The sequence below is a fragment of the Centropristis striata genome, chromosome 9, assembly GCF_030273125.1.
Source record: "Centropristis striata isolate RG_2023a ecotype Rhode Island chromosome 9, C.striata_1.0, whole genome shotgun sequence".
Taxonomy (NCBI): domain Eukaryota; kingdom Metazoa; phylum Chordata; class Actinopteri; order Perciformes; family Serranidae; genus Centropristis; species Centropristis striata.
The window spans coordinates 22,058,286-22,078,136 of NC_081525.1; the positions used below are offsets into that span (position 1 = coordinate 22,058,286).

The following is a 19,851-nucleotide window of genomic DNA, read 5'->3' on the forward strand; positions in this document are numbered from 1 at the left end:
CAAAAAGAGGGCACCCTGAAAGTGTTTGGACTGTAAATGTGGGCTGCAAGGGGGCAGCCACACATCTTTGTGATTAGGTAAACCTCAGAAGCCTTTCATGTGAGCAATCTGTAAAACCTCAGTGGGCACATCCTGTGTGGTATGCAGCTCAATCAAAGGCAATGTGTCCCGCTCAACCTCTTATTAAATACACTCGATTAAGACTTATTTCCAGCAGCTGTGCAGAAAAGTAGTTCAGGAGTTGCATGTATCTACAGATAGACATGTTTTTATAGTTGTTTGTGTGGAGATCAATTCCCTTTTGTGGATACAAGTAAGCACTTGGGAGTGTTTGTGTATATTTGGAAAATCTTCTTAGCTAAAGTGAACATGTTGCTCTGAAATATTTTCCAACATCTGCCGCCCATCAGGATGTCTGCTTTCTGAGCCACTGCTGCATTCCTGAGCCACTCCCTCTACCTGGATCAAAAAAAGAAACCCTTCCCTGTCGTTGCCCCTGAGCTCTGCTCTCCCTACCCCAGTTCAAACTGTACTGTAGGTATTTGTACCAGGTGCAAGCATCTGCCATCAAATCTTGTGTCTCAAAAACAAAAAAACAACACTCATCCTTCTCAGACAGATACTTATTGTGCTCTTTAATCATGCATTTCATGTTGCATGAGTTTTATGTACTTTGAGGTCATAAAACTTAGAGCGTGCAGAGTGTGCAGGACCGATCTCAGCTCAGGTAAACATAAAAAATGAAAACACCAGAGCGGGAGTCAAGTGGTGTTTGTGACAGTAGCAACACAGTGTTTCAGTAGCTGGAAAACTGAACGTGAAGTTTCTATGACCACAGAAGCAACTATGTTACCCCCGTTTCCTGTCCTTCCCCTTTTTCTACCTCATAATAGTATTTCTTAATGCCTGTTAAACTGAAACCTGGAAGGCAGACTTAAGCCCTCCCTACTTTGCAGGGCTGTTTACAACTGTTTAGCAGACCCCTGCAGTTTAAGAGCCGACAGAGGCCAATGCAACTAATTCACTTTTAAAGGCAACTGCTAATGAATTAGGTCAATTTGGTAGTGCTAGTCAGCTATGTGAAAAAAAAGCTTACCCGGGGAATGCATTCTTTGTATACAACCCATTGTATACAATAATAGTCATTGTCCCCCTTCCATGGTGTCTAATCCCAGCCCATTCAGAGCAGCACTTAAGATTCTTGGCATACTCCCATACTCATTGCTACTCGTGGACTTAATCTTTTTTTTCCCCCCTCACAGAATCAGTCAAGTGTATGGCTTAGCCAGATCAAATGAAAGAAAGCTAGCTCGCTGCAGAATGGCATTCCAAAGCACAGAAAGTCAGGAGAGAGAGCCTCCAAGGTTGTGTTATATAAGAACAGACTGACCCTGCTCAGTGTCTGTCTGAGAATCTGTTGGGTCTACAGAATGATATAACAGGAGGATTTTCTCTGGGAATAGTGGCTTTAAACAAAATCCTCCCCCTGCCCCGTGCATTTGAGAGTTGTACTTTGTACCGTCCCGCAGTGAAGTTTGAACAGACCGAACTCAGGCAGTGTCATATTTCATAAATAAATCAGTTTTATTTGTGGCATATAAAATTAAATCATTTTACAATTTATTCCAGTATGACACATAATATCCAAATAAAGTAGCTACATTTTTTCGATAAATAATATTAATAACAATAATAAAAACATTCATTCATCCTTTGACATGTTTCGCTTTGTCTTTTTTCATGAAGGGAGTTCAATAGCTGCCACAAAACATGAACAGTAATGCCCACGTCAGGAAGGAATGAAACCACACACTTGTCAAACAAGTCCAGAGGTTACATTTCGGTGTCTTGTTCTTAAGATACAAGATGGTATGCTAATTGAAGTTGCGTATGTGCATATCTACATATACACACACAAGTCTACAGTCTGGGTCATGTCTGATGTAAAGGATCAAAATATACACAGTGAGTTGATATCAGCGACTAACATAAATGTACAAATATTAATTACATCTTGCTCCATAACGAAGCTACTTCGGATGCTCCATTAATATGAAGCAGTTCTTAGTTAAGAATGCTGATGTAGTCACAGCAAACAGTGCACTTCATTAAGTCCTCATGATGTAAGCCAACAATTCCTTGGGAATCTAATTACAACAAGAAGCTGGTAGTTGATTGGTAGTCTATTTACACCCCTGCATTCATCTGGACTGCCATTGGCTACCAGTGCTGCTGATCATCTCTTTCTCTTGCTGAGGGGCTTTTTGGACAGTTTTTCACCCATCAGTCTCTGAACTTGTGGATGTCGTTGGAGAGGCGGTAGAAGGGGTAGGAGGCTTCGTTGGCATGGGGACAGTTGTAGGTGCACTTGCAGGACTCAATCATCATGATGTTCTTGTTGAAGGTCTCGCCGTCCTCGCAGCGGAACTTGACGCGGATGGTTCTGGTGTCGTGGGGGCTGCAGCAGCGGCCATCAACGCAGGCGCCACAGTACTTGGGCCTGTACTTCTTCAGGCTGGAGCAGCCGGCGTAGGTGAACTTCACCGGCTGGCTGGACTTCTTAGTTCTGCTGCACTTCTTTCCTTTCTGCAGAGGAATAAACAAAAAGGAGATGGAGGTTAGTCGTGCAATCACACCCAGAAGTGATGCATTTTTCAGTATCGTGCATGCTTCCATCAAGTTCAGTCATGGTTGCTCAAGCTTACCTTCAGACTGGAGTAAGGTGACTGGGTGCATGGCCGCACTTCACAGATTCTTGTCTCTTTGACCAGCTTGCACTCGCTGTTGTTGTTGGTGACTCTGGTTGAGATGCCTGTTCCACAGCTCTTGGAGCACTGGGACCAGGGTGTGGTTTGGACGATGCACTTCTGGTTGTCAAACATGTGGACTTCAGGCTGTGGTCTGAAGGCTGTGATTGGAAGAAGAATAAAAAAAACATTAGCATCTTGTTATCCTACACATTCATCTTTTATGTCCAGCCAAAAAAAAGACTTTGCAGCATGAAAGACAGCTTTCTTACCAGGTAGAGACTTGAGTCCTCCCTTCACAATGGCAATGAGCTCGTTCCTGTTGGTGAGATCTCTTTCCAACTCATCAGTCACCATGTCTTTGCCAAAGATCTTCTCCAGGATGTCTGTGTCCCTGCCATCATCACACAACCACTCTTCGCAGCACTGGCCTGCTACCTTGACCAGTCTGGGGTTGGCACAGCCCAGGTTGGGCAGGGAGAGCTCCTGCGGGCACAGCGGGACACATCCCACCGCCCCATCGATACATGTGCACTGGTGTTTACAGTTGGGCTGGAAGCTCTCTCCGTTCTGGTAGATCTTGCTGTTATACTCGCAGGGTCTGCCCTCTGACTTGGCTGCAAGGGGAGAAAAACAGGAGGAAAGGAATGTTATTCTTTCCTGCTCTGCTCAGAAACGTCTGCTGAACACATCACATGGCTGCCAGGTAAGGATCAGTTAAACTGTGAAATTCTTCAGGCTGCCTGAGGAGTCTCTTTCTCTCCACAGTGGGCTGTCTGTACTCTGAGGTTTAGTCTAAGTTTCCTTCTATCTACATTCCACAGTGCTGAAATCACTCAGGTCCCCATACTCCTGAATTAAACCGCCTTATTTTGAAGAAAAAGACCCCAAAAACTTCAGAATTATTCAAAAGCATGCACATCTGGAGCTGGGTTGTCTTTATACATACCTCGGCAGATGCCACGAGTAGTAGCAGCAGCGAAGCTGGCCCCAAAGTTACACTCCAGCCCTTTAGTGTGGTCACAAGGCTCGGTCAGGCTGCAGTCCTCGTTCAGCTGCCTGGCGCAAACTTTGCAGCAGCCGCAGCCGTCCAGGACGACGCTCACGCCGGGTGCGCACTTGGGCATCTCCGGCGGACACTCACACACGGATGGGCAGGAGGAGGAAAGGACCTGTACAGCCAACAACCAAATCTACTATTAAAAGACTGAAACTTGTGAAGTCGTGCCATACAGAGTATCCCAAAACTATCGAAAATATATTAGGGTTTCATCCCATCAAAAGAAAACACATGATCGTTCCCTCTCCTTAGGATAAATAGAGAAATAACTCACCAGATTGAAGCTTCCAAGGAAGGCAACGACAACAGTAAGCATCAGCATCTTTGATTAAATTTTCTTCTGCGTGTTCAAGAGGAATCCTGTTCCCAGTTTTATGAAAGTAGATATAGTCTGTCTTCGGAGGAGTCCTTAAGTATTCCCTCACTCAGTCGTCTTGTCTCTCTTGATGTGTTTGCTGGTAGTCTCTGCTGTAAGAGGCTCCTTTAGAGTAGTTGAAGCTCTCGGTAAAGCGGTTGCAGTCTGCTGAGGTCCGGCCACCTCCGGACTTTTATACCGTAGTGGGAAGCTGACGTCGTTCCTGGGCTGCCTGCTGAACTGTTCCCAAACTATGCCAGGAATGTTTCTCGGCGCATTTTCCATCCAAGACCTAAGCTCCACCCTGTCTAAACCTTTCTCTTTTTTCTTTCTCAAATGGATTTTTCCCCCCTGGATCCCATCTGAACACACTTTTCCGTCTCACATTTTTCCCTTCTTGTTTATCCCCCCTTTCATTTTCTTCCTCTGCTCGCTTCTCACATCTATCAACTCAAGTTAAGAGGACTTTTCTGTAGAAGAAGTAGAGTTTTGGGACTTTATTGTAACTTTTGTGTGTGATTTTTCTTCTTTTGACTATAGATAAATTAGTTGATTCCTGATACCAGCTTAGTTTCAGTGCATTAGTTGACAGATTTTAAGCCAGATCACTACTATTATCCTGTTTTAAAAAACATAATAAAAACATGTCAGAGAATAACTGGCCATAGGTGACTAAAAACTTTTTTCAGTATCAGTTATACAGTGCCCAAGTGGGATATGGACTTTTTTTTTTTTGCTGGGAATGCTTTTGCTGATTAAAGCGATTAGTTAAATACATTTTATGACATGTTGCAGTGGCTACGTTTAAAATAGCTTTTTATAAATAGGTTTTTTAAATAGGTTTTTCTCTGTGAGTCTAAAGGTGTGGGCAGAAATACGTTTAACAGCGTCTATTTCTGGCTTCCCAGTGCCTTTATTCAGAGGAGCTAAGCGTTTCCAGATGCGCACCAGAGCTCAGACGTAACAATATTGCCATATTTGGTATGGCAGTAGCCTACATTATTAACATATTTCTCTCCCTTTGGCCAGCAGACCACAAAGCATTCCTGACAGCTTAAAGGCTTGTTAAATATGTTCTTCATGCAGGGAAATTCCTTTGCATTCATTCCTTGAGGCAATTTGACTTTTCACGCAATGTGTCCATCACGTTCCGGAGGGGGGAAAGTGGGTCCCGTTGTAGGTAAACTCATCCAATTTTCCACCAGAGATGTTGTGGTGTTAGTGGTGTTGGTGGGGGGAGACAAATACTTGGTCTTTGTCTCCACTTTTTTTTTTTTCCATCGGGGGTCTCAATAAGTCCCCTCCACCGAAGTTTTCAAATGATTCCGATTGATGAAAACTTTACGAAGTGCGAAAAGACGCATCATAAAACTATTATTATGATCATGAACGGCTGGCAGATTCCAAAGAGGACAGAGTGTTTATTTGTGTTTATAAGGATCGGACATTTCACTTCTCTCTCCCCTGTTACCTCGTGTAGTTTTAACATGACGATACAGTGAGACAGCAGCACTGAACCAGACAGCTGAAGAGCCTCTCCGGTGAGTTTGGACTTCTTTTCTTTCTCACTTTATTCTACGGAGTGTCGCTGATGAGTTATAAATCAACTTTTAACGTCATCGTGCGTTTGCATATGAGACATAGCAGCTGAAATTGATTGTTAACGGAATATAATAACTTCGCAGAAGTGAATAACTCATGATTGTGATTTTTAAGCGGGTCGTTCGGTAGCAAACGCCGATTCTTTACCCCTTTTTTCTTATATTAAAGTGATAGGCTACTGGTGTCTGCGTACGTGACTGTCTGGGCTTGGATTGAGAATAATGTTTTTTCTTTATTATTTAAAGAACGATCAATGTCCAAATCTTGGTGGAAATTATTTTTCTATGACAATTATATTGATTACATTATGAACAAATCCACATAGCCCGTGCCTGTGTGAGTATTTGGACTGGAGGTGTGCCTGAGTACGTGCAGCCTATTTGGATAGGGGGTGTGTCTGCGTGAGCACATGTGCAATGCTCACTTGTTTGTATTTTCAAGCTGTGTTATGCTAATGTGTACATATTTTCCTATTTAAATATCACTGCATTGATTTTACTCATCAACATCAGTTTACAAACCATGGTTGGTACAATTCAACCAAAGAAAACAGCTTTAAAATGAAAGTTTGGTGGGGAAAAAAACAATAATATCACCAGGTATTATTTTCAGCTATTTTCAGCTGAAAGTCAGCATTATGAACTGCAGCCTTGGAGTTAAGCTATGGAAATTTATCATGCAGCAATAGATTTGTTGCATTGTGGGAAATGTAGGATCTGGTATTTTTGGTGCTTGAACCATACAAGGCAGGTTGGCGATTTTGATTGTTCCTTCCTTATCAGAAGGTAGAGCGGGTCATCTCTAAATCCAAAGGTTGGCAGTTAGGTTGGTGTTTTGATCCCTGGCTCCTCCAGTCTGCATGCGGCATTCATGTCCTTGAGCAAGACACTGACCCCCAAGTTGCTCTTTATGGGCATGCCAGCGTCTTGCATGGCAGCTCCACCATCATCTGTGTATGAATAAGTCTTCAAAGGTAGAAAAGTACTATATAAAACATGCAGTTCATATACTGTCTCCCAAAAGTCTCCTAACTTTGTGCAAGTGCAAAGCCAAATTGGTGGAATAGCCCTTTAATGTCTTGTTGTTTGGACAGCAGGTCTTAGGTCATGTTTTGTTTGATTGTCCTCTGCTATGTTGACCTTAAAGCCTCTCCAGTGTGTATGTGCATACTGTATGTGAGTGTGTGCGTATGTGTGCATCCGCCTGTGTGTTATGGCGATAGGAAACAGTGTTGTCATTGTACGTCAATGGAGAATAACACGCAGTAATCTTCATTCCTTAATTACCCATTCAGTTCAGGAAATATTCCAAAAGCTGGACATGCGTCTCTGTGTTGCAATTGCCCCGGCATAATAGTTTCCACTAAGGCCGTCTGAGAACCGCCATCACACACACATACATATACACACTCCCTCGAAAATGAGGAGGGGGGTCTCTTTCCTTTACAGAAATGACCACTGGATTATGCTCGAGACTCTGTAGCATGGTTATCTGAGCAGCTCCACAACCTCCAGCTGGGGTGCTTAAGTGATTTTACTGTTCGCCAAAGTTTGAGACATTATTGTGTGTTGTGTTGTGGCTTAATGTAATGGAAACCCATTGTCAGATCCCACCAGGAGCACTCACAGTTGAGGGACAGAATCAGTTCTCAGGAAGTCTGTGGCAAGCCGCCCTCAGCCTCCCCATTTACGTCTAAGTGACAGATGGAACAGAACAGGACGGCCCGGCATGTTTAAACAACAGATTCCATTGTAGTATATTCAAGATAAATGTCATAACTGGTATGCACTGCGTACTAGCAACACTTCCTTTCTCTGGCAGCTTATGGAGCAGCAGGAAGTCTGCTGAGTTATGAGACGTTCTCATGTGAAAGGGGGCAGCGATGAAGCTACTGATGAAAATACTGAGTGTAGTTCTGAAGAAATGTAGATCAGAGAAGGCAGAATTCTGTACAACCCTGATTCCAAAAAAGCTTATGAGGTTGTCTAAAACATAAATAAAACAGAGTCTGATAAGATCCTTTGTGGCAAATACTCAATTAAAAGCTGCTCAAAGACAGTATATTTTATGTTCGAACTGATAAACTTTTTTTTTTTGTAAATATACACTCTTCATTACCCATTTTTGGGAATCAGGGTTGTAGATCATAGATTCACATTAATTGTATTGAATTTATTTATGTAAATTTGCTGATTCTTGAAAAGGAAAAAAGGCACAGACCAGTCTTGATCAATGTGTTCGACCGTTTTGTCTTTGTCATCATGACTTAATTAAATTAAAAAGCCTTAAGTGAGAGCTATTTCCTAATCTTGACGCAGCCCAATTTCTTCTATATTTCCTTTCCCCAAGATATTTATGGAGCTTAAAGCTGCGGATTGCACATATTTGCTTGAAACAGTTTGTAAGCCTGTAATCTTGTGCACACAACAAGTACATAGCTATAGCATATCTCCTGTCAGTGTCTTTAGTCTGTAAAGCCAGGGATCAGCATGCACAGGCACCTGACCCCCATGCCTAACCCTGCAGGTAGTGTGCCCACAGGTTGGTGGTTCCATGTTGGTGTTTGACCTAGCCCCATGAATCCAGGAATGTCGTCAGCAACCTCACTTTCCAGGCCTGGCTCAGCAGGCGGCCCCAGTTTCCCTCTTCTAGGCAAGGTGTTCTGGTTCCCTCAGCGTCTGGCTCCTCCCCTGCATGGGGCCACTTCACCTTGGGAGACCCTACCCCCTAAAAATACAGCTCCCAGCTTCATACAGCACACAAACCCACCACCAAGTTATGGTAGCAGTTCTTGGAGGTGCTCTAAGATACCAACGCTTCGCCATGTCATACTGTCGTATAAACCCTTTGCTTCAGTTTTGGACATGTCAGTGTCACTTCCTGCTAGTTACTTGCACAATGGCTTTTCAAAATAAACTCCAGAGTTCACAGGAAACGGTTAATTTTTAGGCAATAAAACCACTTGACAATGCTTGGTGTGGAGGAACAGAGTTGAGCTTAATAACAACAACTGTTTAGTTCAACAATCGGACACAGTTACGCAGGTTGACCCTAAATAGCAAAACTTATTCTTGATTTCACACATGTAGGCCTGTCATGTTATATTTTCCCAGAAATTATTGCGATGAACGATATTATTGTAATTTCAACATCAATTTATGCCGCTGATATAATGATATTAAAATAGGAAAATAATATCAGTACACACTTTTAACTTTTAATTCTTGAGAATATTTACATTCACGAATGCGAAAATTTTTTAATATATCCTCAATAAGTAAAACAGCAGACTAAAAATTAGAGTAAAACATGACTCAGTTATTTTCATTTATTGTTATTGGGTTTAGTCACTGTGAAAAAAATGTTTAGACAGTTTCATGGATCAAAGAATGGACAGTCTTGCTATTTATATCACAGCATCAACTATTAACACGGATGGGTTTACAATACAGTCAATGGAAGTCCTGGTGCATCTCGTAATGATGCGAAAAGGTGCCTTGTGCGGTGGTATCACCAGTAGTGGAAAAAAGTGTTCAGATCCCTTACTTAAGTAAAAGTACCACACTGTGAAATGACTCCACTACAAGTAAAACTCCTGCATTCAAAACTTACTGAAGTAAAAGTACAAAAGTATCAGTATCAAAATGTACTTAAGTATCCAAAGTAACAGTAGTCGTTATGTAGAATGGCCCCACTCAGATTGTTTTATAATGTATTATTGTATTACTATTTTTGATGCATTTATGTAAGCAGCATTTCAATTTTCTCAAGGTAGGGCACATTTTAACTACTTAATGTACTGTTATGAGGTAAAATATAAAAACATGTCTAATTTTACATTTAAACATGTTTTTATATTAAATCTTTACCTAAGAAGTAACTAAACCTGACAGCTAAATGTAGTGGAGGAAGAAGTACAATATTTTCCTCAAGTACCTCAAAATTGTACTCAAGTACAGTACTTGAGTAAATGTACATAGTTACATTCCACCACTGAGTATCACTATCTGAGTTCTGTCACAAAGTGTCTGCATTTGAGTTATTTTCACTAATTTTGAGGTCCCAATTCATGAAACACCTTAACGAGTAGTTCTGACAAATAGTTTTTGATGATAACTGTCACTGCATCCTTTCGTCAAGCCGAGAAACAGCTGCTACTGAAATACCTCAAAATGTAATCCTTTCAATCCAGTAGCATCATTTTTAGAAAAAAAATAATTTCATGTCATGTTGTTTCATCACTTTATTCTCTGTGGTAAATTAGGTTTATAAATATGCCTGACTGCTTCAAGTTAAATATGCTCTGTGCACCTGGTGTAATCATGCATGTCTGTGTCACTTTAGACGTCTAGGATCTCATCATGAGTCCAATCATACCAGACAAATAATAGGTGCTGCTTTTTTGGTGCCGCTTCATCCGCAGCTGGAGGATCGTGTCTGCTTTCACTCATTTCTTTTATAGCTGCACAATGTACCAGCCAGGTGTGCCTGAAGTATGAGGGCTTTCCTTCATCTAAAGTAACCCAAATTCCTCAGCATGGAGAGAGAAAAGAGAAAGAGAGGGTCTTTTCTTGGGCCACGTCCACCATGATGAGGAATGATGGAAAAAAAAGAAAGAATGAGAAGTCTGGGTGGGGGCAGGTGTTACTGTTGGGTGGTGTTGGTTGGTGATCCTGGCTGGAGTGGAAAAAGGAATGTGGGGCTCCTGGAATGTTTAGAGCAGTCAGGGATAATTGAGTGAATTTGGAACAAGAAAAGACAAACCGAGGTCCCGCGGTGGAAGAATGTGCTTCTGAGACGTCTGAAGAAACATTCCATCCATTCAGACAGTTTCACCAGGCCCAGAACCTTCCTTAGATGGCACCATAGGGAATAACCCCCCTCCCTCTCCACCCTCCTTTTCTCCTTCCACACACACACACACACACACACACACACACACACACACACACACACACACACACAGACTAACACTGCTCTTCCTTTCACACTCTCCTTGCCCTTTTCCAACTGCAGGACACGCAGACATCCTCCTTTATATACATTTTTCACCCTTAAAGTTTTTGTACATTATTTCATATAAAGTCAGCCAAGAGTGAAGCATTATGCATTTCCAGGTTCAAGAACAGAGATGTTATAGATCTTATGTCTTTCTTTCTTTCTTTTTCTTTCTTTTGCACGTTCATATTTTCCAAAACTATGGTCATTTTATCACCAGATGTGTGAATGATTGGCATCCATGTGCCAAAACAACCTTTAACGCTGCTGTTGAGTTTGAGTTAATCATTTTGTAAAATGATATTGTCTTTTCATATTCTTAACAATGGATTTCTTTTGTTCTTCACATCATCACATGTTACAGATTTAAGCAACTCAAAGTAACCTAAATTAATATCATACAATCACTATTGATTATAGGGGTGCAACTAAATGAACAGTGTTTTTGATAGATGATCACAATTTCTTAAAGCGTAAGTTGGTGTCTTCATATCGCTACCAACAGTCTAAAACTCAAAGATTTCACATAACACAAAGAGGAGCCGCAAAACCTAGTAAATGTTTTGCTTTTTTTGCTTGACAAATTACTGAAATGATTAATTGAATATCAAAATAGCTGCATTAAGATCTGTTATCTGTTGATCTACTAATTAATCAATCGGCTAATTATTTCAGGTCTAATTGATTCCTATAAATATTCCTATAAAAAGCTACAGATTGTGAATCTGTTGGAAAATGTGGAGAAATTACTCTCTTTAAGAGACCCTGAAAGCATGAAGCAGTTTGCTGATCCAGTGTGAAATGGATTGAGCCACAGGTTCAGTGTGTCTGACTGTCACTTGTTGGGCTGAACGCCTCACTGAGGGCTGACAGACTCATAGGCTACACGTGATGGTCGGTGCGCGTCACCGAAGCGCTGTCGCTCGCCTGGAGACTGGAGCAGGGCTGACTGACACTGTGTGCAGCAGGCTACTGTAAATAAAGAATTAAAACCCAACCAACTAGCAGGGAACAAATAAGCAAGCCAGGCGCCATCGGGTTAACTGATAGTAGTTTCTCTCATTCATTCGCCGAGTTGTCTGTTCGGGTGCTATTTTTTTTAGTCCTTTTTTCAGATTCGAGCGTGCCAAGTAAAGGGAAAGCAAAACATGGCTGGTTTAATGGCAGGTTTTGGTCATTACACCCACGCTGTCGTCCGGGGAATCCCCGCGTCCCTGGCCAAAGAAGCGCTCCGGAGCAGCCAGGCGGAGGTGGACCTGTCCAAGGCGCAGAGGGAGCACGAGGCGTACGTCGAGGTCCTGAGGACGAGGCTCGGGCTGGAGGTGGTCGAGCTCCCCGCGGACGAGTCGCTCCCGGACTGCGTGTTCGTGGAGGACGCGGCCGTGGTGTGCGGTGACACGGCGCTCATCACCAGACCCGGGGCAGAGAGCAGGAGAGGAGAGGTAGGGAAGAGTCAGCTCACACAGCATGATTCAATACGCTGAAAATTAAAAAAAAAAAAAAAAAGGAGACAGAAAGAAAAAAAAGTTTGATGTGAAAGTGGAGAGAAAGGCGTCCTCCCCCCTCGTTTGCCTGTTGTGCTCACTTGGCATGCAATTACTAGTCTGCAGGGGTGCATGCTATAGTGATAAATATTAAGGTGGCTGCTCTATGTGACAGTTTGTAGGTAAATTATTCCTGTAAAAGCAGGCTTTACCCCCTCGAAGTCTCTGAAACAGTTCATAATTAACTCAATTAGCGTCCACGCCAGCTTTGTAATTCCATATTAAATCTGCAAAATTGTGCGAAACTTTAGTTTTAGGAGGGTTTATTCTGCACCAGACCTGCATTTATGAAAGCTGAACATATCACCATTATCTCGTGCCATATCGAGTTCACTAAATAACCCTGTTGTGCACCAGCCTATACAAAGAGATATGGTTATTAGGTATAAGGCAACGCCCATTTGAGAGACGACAATGCTTTTAAAAAATAAAATATGTGCTTCAGCTGCACTATACATCTCCTTATTAATGCAATATTAAGGAAAATATTGATTTTTTTCACGTTTATAGTCTGCATAATGCACATTTATATCTGATGTATTGAGTGTTTATTGTCCCGTTATATTTGCATGTTTATTGTCAATATAATTCATGTTTTCAAAGCATCATAGAATGTCTTACTTCATAACTCATACAGTAATTGGTGAAAAAGATCCCAAAAATTATATAGAGATGTATTGTAGAAGCTAGCGGGGGCTTCATGACTGCCAAAATGAATGAATTAAGTAGTTTTTTGAAAACAAAACAACTGTGTGAGTGCCCTGGTTGCCTGGTGAGGGTAACTGCAGTGCTGGGCAGTTGTGTGTGAGTGAGTGAATGACAATGATTAAAACGGTAGGACGGCTTCAGTGAAAGCCCCTGTCATTTCACATCAGAGTCACTTTACTTGTCTCACTGGTGCTAATGGTCCCCAGCCACACTGGCGGCAGGGATACTGATTGAAAAGCTGGGCGCTGCTACCTTCCAGCCACCACATTTCATTTATTCTGAAGGTGCAAGTTACATTTGCATGCACATGTGCACACGCCATCAGCACTCTGCCGGGGACCCTTTCTCACATTTAAATTGTTAAATTTTTCATATTTCATAAAGAGATAGCACTTCTGATGCATCGACTGCGATGAATGAAAAAGTGTCAAAGCACGAGTTACGTTGGCTATAACAGGACAGTAAGAGGAATTCCAATGAATTCATCACTATTTATTGTCTCGGGCAAGTTTACGAGCCTGGATTACCTTGCTTAGTCTGCTGCCACCGCAACCCGGCCCCACATAAACGAAAGAAAGTGGATTGAAAATTTGAAGTAATTCAACTGAAATGGATACTTTTGTTTATAATGAGATATAAAATGACATATTGTGATTTAAAGGGCTGCTGGATGCACCAAGAAACCAAAATGACAAATTAAATGAGCATGAAAGCTTTTTTCTCACAGTCGAGATGAGCTGGCAGATTGGGAGCGTGACTTTTTCATGATTTAATCTAGTTAAATGATATTAATATTGGTGCCCTTTGTTTGTATGCAATTAAAGAATAATGTAGTGTAACCACACTTATAACACACAGTTTAAAATGCATCATAAGCACATTATTTAGCACTATAGTTATTATAGCTATAAAAGCTGAGATGTTTCTGGTGATGCAGGAGCTTTAAGATGTACATAAAATCTGTCAGCATCACGAAAGTTAGTGCTTTTATAACATTTCTCAGTGTGTAGAATTTTTTTTTCTTCAAAATCTTTTTTTTTTCTCTTATCTAACCTGCTGTTTACAACAGCTGCCTTGAGAACAGATAAGGTGCTATCAGTAATGCAGGAGCATATCTTTCCCCAGTTCCACTGCTTGCCTGAGCCTCCCTGGTGTGTAACACATGACATAATTATAATGCTTGTAAAGTGAGCACTGCCTGATTATTCACCTATTAGGTACCAATTTTTTGACCTTTGAAATTGTGGAGAATGGGAAACCACAGTCTTTTGTTATCAGCCTTCTTAAGAATAAATTATTTTGCATTTGCAGATTAACTACAATTGTGTGATCAGGCACTACCTGCAGACACGATCACTGCTTTCCCTGCCTTTGTCTGTTTAGTGACAATTATACCATCATGTTTCAGCTGCTCCTCCACAGGCACACTGTCACATACATCACACACACCTGAAAAAAAAGCAATACTGTAAGATGTTTCCATTTCCCACATCACAGAATTATCTTAACATCTTTGCATATATTGGCTGCCCCACAACACTACACATTCATGCTGTGTTATGTATTCCAGTTTTGTAGAATCAAGTTTTTTATTCTCAGGAATCAACAATCATTCTGGATGACTTCAATTGGATGTCTAACCTAACAGATTAATGAGTGACTTGCAGGAAAAAAGTTTTTCTAACTACTGCATGGTTGACTGGGGCCTTGTCTATTTTCTCTGCCTTGATTCACATATTTTCATTCCTCTCAGCCTTCCATTTATTGCTGCCAATTCACTGGCAAGATTCAGTTGGTTTCAGTTGCAGTTAGGAGAAAAGTTGTGTCGCTGCTTGTCATTAAGATGGCCGGTTATTCAACTTTTGAAAATCGATTTGGAGTCGTGCAGACATTAATTCACTGTAGGGGTGAATGAGTAATTCTCTACTCTAAAGACAAACATCAATTCAGTTTATCATTAGTCAGGATAGTTATATGGACTGCCAGTAAAAGATTGGACTCAGGCCTTTGGACTGTTAAAAGGGGAAAAACTTTCTTAACTTGTGCTTCTTTAACACTTTGGATCAGATACTGTGTAGTGAAGGTGTGCAATGCAGTGGGATAATTGATTTGGGAATTCAGAGGTGTTCTTATCTAAGTTGGGAGCAATCCCTTGTTTTTGTTTATCACTTTAGTGTGCTTTAAATGCTGTTGGATTTAGTTGTTGGTCTATTGGTTTCATCCATCAGCTCTGCTTTGACTTCCCTTTGCTTCTACTCCTCTAATTGCCTTGAAGAATCACTGCAGTAGAGATTAACTAGTTGGTTCAAACAATTTGATCATTCTCCTCTCTGCCTTTTAAAGGGTGAGGGCACTTTTTTGCAATTGATTGTACCAGTGGTTGAGTTAATTATTGTTCAACTCCAGAAGACAATATGGAATGGAAAAAAGCTACTAAACATTTTAAAGGTTGCAGGAATCACATCCATTATGCTGTGGCTTAAAAGCTTTATTATCAGGGGAAATGCTCGTCTAAATGGACTTCATGATTGTTCACTGCAGACTGCACCCCTGTCGAAAAAACTCTCCCCACAAAGAGCCAAAGTTAATTATTCTGTAGTCTGATAAGCAAAAATTGTTCAGCTGCAGATTGTCAGGTGACCTTTACCTTCCTGCTTTTTGTGAACCCATGTAGGAATCATAATTAAATGGCACAAATAAGCTGCTGTTATTTCATGCGTTAGTTACTTTGTGATGAGATGATTTAACAAATACTTTTATTGATGTCAAGCATTTTCAGATGTGAGGTGAAGTGCATTTGACAACAACTTGTGTTTCTTGTGCAACCTTGTGTTTTATGACAAGAAAAATAAACCTTGGAGAATATTTAGTGAAGGCTGCCAGGAACAGAATTCTCAAATAATGTTATATGCTTTGAAAGCGTTTCATGGCCCCATGGGTCATAAGCATAGCTGTGTTTCTAAATTGACAATGTAAAATAGTATGCTTGTTTTAAGGGGTGTAACTGATTATCCGTGATCTGCACGGATCACCCCCCCACGGTTCGGCATGCAGGTGAACGGGGGATCAATTGCAAAAAATTCAAAGTAATAGTTGATGAAGTAATATTGATGCAGAGTTGAGGTGAAAATACAGAGAAAACAGAGATGTGTGCTGTCTTAGTCTAAAAAAAGCCGGTTGTGTGTGATCATGTGATATTGCGTGTTGATTTCTGACGAGCAGAGTTGTAGACATGGCGAGTGGAGGAGAAGAACTTGAAAAGCGTCTGGCATCATTTAAATTGTATGTCTGGGAGCACTTTGGCTTCCCTGTTAGCTACAACAACAATGCTAGAACGGTTGTAGGCAAAACGGTTACAGTGTATAGGCAATGGTGGAAAAGCAACGGTGTAAATACCGTCGCATTGCCACAATGACCAGATGCTGCGTTGCTGTGCCTGGAGAGAGTGTTCACCAAGGCAGGTGACTTACTGAGCTCTACACTCCCAGAGAATGCAGACATCCTTATCTGTCTGAAGAAAAATAAATAAATAAAAAATCTAAATTCAGCTTTCTTTCTTCTTTTTCAAACTGTATTTTAAAATTATGTACACTTGCTATTTTTGTATTTACTGTCCATGTTGTTATTTCACTTTATTTTGTTTTTCTATACTTTAAACATTGAATGGACATCTTGAGTTTGTTTGAGTTTTGTATATTTAATTTGAACAAATAGATTGAAGCAAAGACGTGCTATTTTCTTTTTTTGCTGATCCCAAAGTGAATCAAAACTGTAACACTGATCCAAACTGTAAGTTTTGTGATCTGTTGCACCCCTACTTGTTTTCTTAATGCACAAGGCAACTTTTGTGCAATGTGATTAAAAAAACAAAAAGAACAATGTTGTTTATTGCCCAAAACCTTAGGGAAGTAGATTTGTCGCCTAAACCTAACCAAACTGCGATCTCTTGACAACTTTAATGACGTGTTTAGAACAGCAGATATTTAATTTAGGTATGAGGACATGTTGATCTTGTGCGACAGGTACAGGTGCTAATTTTGGAAAAGCTCCTGGCTTTCGTATTTGAGGTTAGGAACTAGGGTCGGATACCGTTAACATTGATCCGAAACTAGTACCAGTCCCAGTACCTGGAATTTGATACCGAAACCCAACAGCACCTTTTTTCAGTACTTTACACTCTCTCCTAGTAACAAAAAGTTCAACCTGCTTGTCAGTCCATCACCAAGGCATAAAGTATGCATCAGAAGACTGCAGTGTGTCTCGGAGAAGGTGTGTATGCAACAGCTTTCGGCTTGCTGTTGTCGATTTTTTTCCAACCATCCGTATAACATGCTGTGAAAAACGCAATTTCTGTCTCAACCAGATGCTCTTAGGTACCGAAATGAGGTACTGATTGGTTGAATGTGAATCGGAACTCGTGGTACCATCGTAATTTGGTCGATACCCTTAAAACTACGGAGTTGTTGGAATAAATGGCATGGTTTGGAGAACTTGTTGGATTACAGATCAAAAGGACTGACCCACAGTCAGTTTTGCAAACATTTCATGTCCATTAAGAGTTTTCTGACTGATAATATTGATTGGCCTAGCTTTGTGTTAGGTTTTGGTCTGGTGTTCACAGACAGATGGTGTTGTCTGTTTACAGTCTTTAGCTGTCTCAGATGTCAACGATTTGTCGAAGGTATTGACTCCTTGTGCCTCAAAGACTCTCACAAGATGCTCCGACAGCATAGCAACAACATGAAGTCTCGCTGGGATCTGTTGTGCATGCACAGAATGACTGACTTGAGAATACTTCCCTGGCCTGCTGACAACATTTAAGTTTTTCTGTCAGCCCTCCTGACTTTAGCTGTTGGTTGCAGAGTAGCAAAATGTTGCCAAACATTTCTTCCTGTCACCTTCGCTGTCTAAATAACTTATCTGTAAATTTAAAGAAGAGTGAATCAAGCAGCCCGTTAATGCTCTAATTAAAAATGTCCTCAAGTATTTATGTTTGGCAAGAAGGAAGTGAGTGCACTGCAGAGCCGGTGTGGATGAGTTCACAGTCAATTTTCTGGTTGAGTATCGTCACTGCTCTCTGTAGATGCTCTGATGCAAGTTTTGAACTGCTGGCACTCCTTGTGCCAATCAAAACTCACATGTTTTTGCTTGCTTACATACTTCATTGATAGTTTTTCAGCACCAACTCAGGTAAAGGAGTTCAGGTGTCCCCTTTATGTGCGAGAGGGTAAAAGGTTATTGCAAAGACTCTATTATATGTGAGTTTAAGACACAAATGTATCACAGTTGAGCCTGAACTGAAGGGACATTTAGTGGAGTTATTTAAGGTAGAACACAGATCAGGACGCCTGCAGCATGTGTAGTTTGACCCCATGTTACATCATTGGTAGTTAGATTGTTCATGGCTGGGAAGCTGGTGAGGGCTCATGTCCAAGTCCTCTGGTCACTTTCTCTGCATTGAAACTGAAAACAAGCACAGCAGTGCAGAAATGTCTCTCGAGTTTTGTAGACAAAATAAAAGTTAGCACAACAGGGCTCAACAATTTTTATGTGATCTTCAGCCTTGTTGCAACCGATGCCTGTGTGCAAAATTATTCTTTCAATATTCCTTTTTTGGGTTGGTATGATGTCCAAAACTTAATTAAAACAGAATAATATGATAACCTTATAATCCCCTTTGGCATATATTAAATTGAAAACTGAACAAAGACCAATATTCTATGTTCAAACTGAAACTTTTCTTTTTTGTAAATATACACTGACTTATTATTACTATTTACCTTATTCACAGCCTCCCACCTTTTTTTGGAAGTGGGATGGTACATATTTGTCTTGGTATATAAATATTTTTATCAAATGTTGGCTACAATTCAGTTTAATCTTTTTCCGAGAGCGACCCGAGCAACAAAAAAAACGTTCTCACTGTTTGCAAGCTTGTGACTGAAACAAGTGTTTAACAAAAGTGTCCAAAATGAATTTCTATGCAGGATATCTGGGGTTCACTCACTGTGACAGAGACAAGAGCCAAGCAATCACAGTTGATCTGCTGCTCATTCAGCAAACCAGGCAGTTAAAGGGCCAATTCACCGAACTCTAACTCTCATCTTTAGCAATGCAGATATCGAAGTGGAAAAGGCAAAGCACATGTACTTACATGAAATAGAAAAAGTCTGAATGTGTCCTCACCAGCTAAAGCCACAAAAATAACTATTTTTCCTTTTTGGAAGACATGCTGTTAAAAGCGGGCAGAAAGGGAAGCCTAATTTCGAACTAAAACTACTTCAGAAATTTCACTAAATTGCCTAATCTGCATAAACACAACTTTAGCCATGCCACTTCACCACCTCGGTACAAGCAGATTGTCTAGAGCCTCACAACTACCAAACAAACACAAAAATTGGACTTTTAAATTATTAAATTAGCATTGCAACCACAGGCAGCCTTGTATCTGCATTTTAATGGAGCCCAGAGAAGGATAACAAATGGAGAGAATTTTTGCAAGACAATTATGATAGTCTTGCTTCAGCAGAAGTGAGGTTTGAGTTGTGTTTTTTTAAAACATCACATCATAGAAAGTTGCTTGGATATTGCTGTTGGATCAGGCCAGGTAATTCAAGTGTCTCAGCACAGAAGTGCATTTACTGAAGGAAATCTACAGTCATGGAAAAAATTATTTGACCATTGTTTTCTTCAATTATTTAACTATTTAACTATCATTTTAATGCTTAGTACAAGTAAAAGGTCAATTTGTTTGGGCAATTATAATGATAACAACAAAAGTAGCTCATAAGAGTTTCATTTAAGAGGTGATATCTAGCCATTTCCATTGTTTTCTTG

At 40.8% G+C, this 19,851-nt stretch overlaps 2 protein-coding genes across 3 annotated transcripts in view; one reads left to right on the top strand and one right to left on the bottom strand.

The window, feature by feature from the left end:
* Positions 1 to 1,560: 1,560 nt before the first annotated feature.
* On the bottom strand, positions 1,561 to 4,310 carry ccn1 (cellular communication network factor 1). The gene is made up of 5 exons (XM_059341164.1): positions 4,082 to 4,310; positions 3,697 to 3,919; positions 3,020 to 3,364; positions 2,706 to 2,908; positions 1,561 to 2,586 (listed from the first exon to the last, which is right to left on the bottom strand). Exons 1-5 carry the CDS (start codon positions 4,127 to 4,129, stop codon positions 2,284 to 2,286), a joined length of 1,122 nt encoding a protein of 373 aa, XP_059197147.1. The 5' UTR covers positions 4,130 to 4,310; the 3' UTR covers positions 1,561 to 2,283.
* A 1,151-nt stretch (positions 4,311 to 5,461) lies between these two features.
* ddah1 (dimethylarginine dimethylaminohydrolase 1) overlaps positions 5,462 to 19,851 on the top strand; it is an 85,536-nt gene continuing 71,146 nt past the window's right edge. The window contains exon 1 of one of the 2 annotated variants that reach the window (XM_059341100.1): positions 5,462 to 5,703. Coding sequence is in view for 1 of the 2 variants with exons in the window: in XM_059341099.1 (XP_059197082.1) it covers positions 11,911 to 12,204 (294 nt within the window). In the remaining variant the exon portion in view is untranslated. Of the gene's footprint in view, positions 5,704 to 11,508; positions 12,205 to 19,851 lie in introns of those variants that run through there. The other variant, XM_059341099.1, reaches the window with a different exon arrangement.

Bases quoted from the DNA above. Each gene is read 5' to 3' on its own strand.
- ccn1 (XM_059341164.1), bottom strand. From the start codon at position 4,129: ATGCTGATGCTTACTGTTGTCGTTGCCTTCCTTGGAAGCTTCAATCTG. The intron at 2,909-3,019 runs GTAAGAAAGCTG...TTCCAATCACAG, and splicing joins AGGACTCAAGTCTCTACCTG to CCTTCAGACCACAGCCTGAA. The intron at 2,587-2,705 runs GTAAGCTTGAGC...ATTCCTCTGCAG, and splicing joins CACCTTACTCCAGTCTGAAG to AAAGGAAAGAAGTGCAGCAG.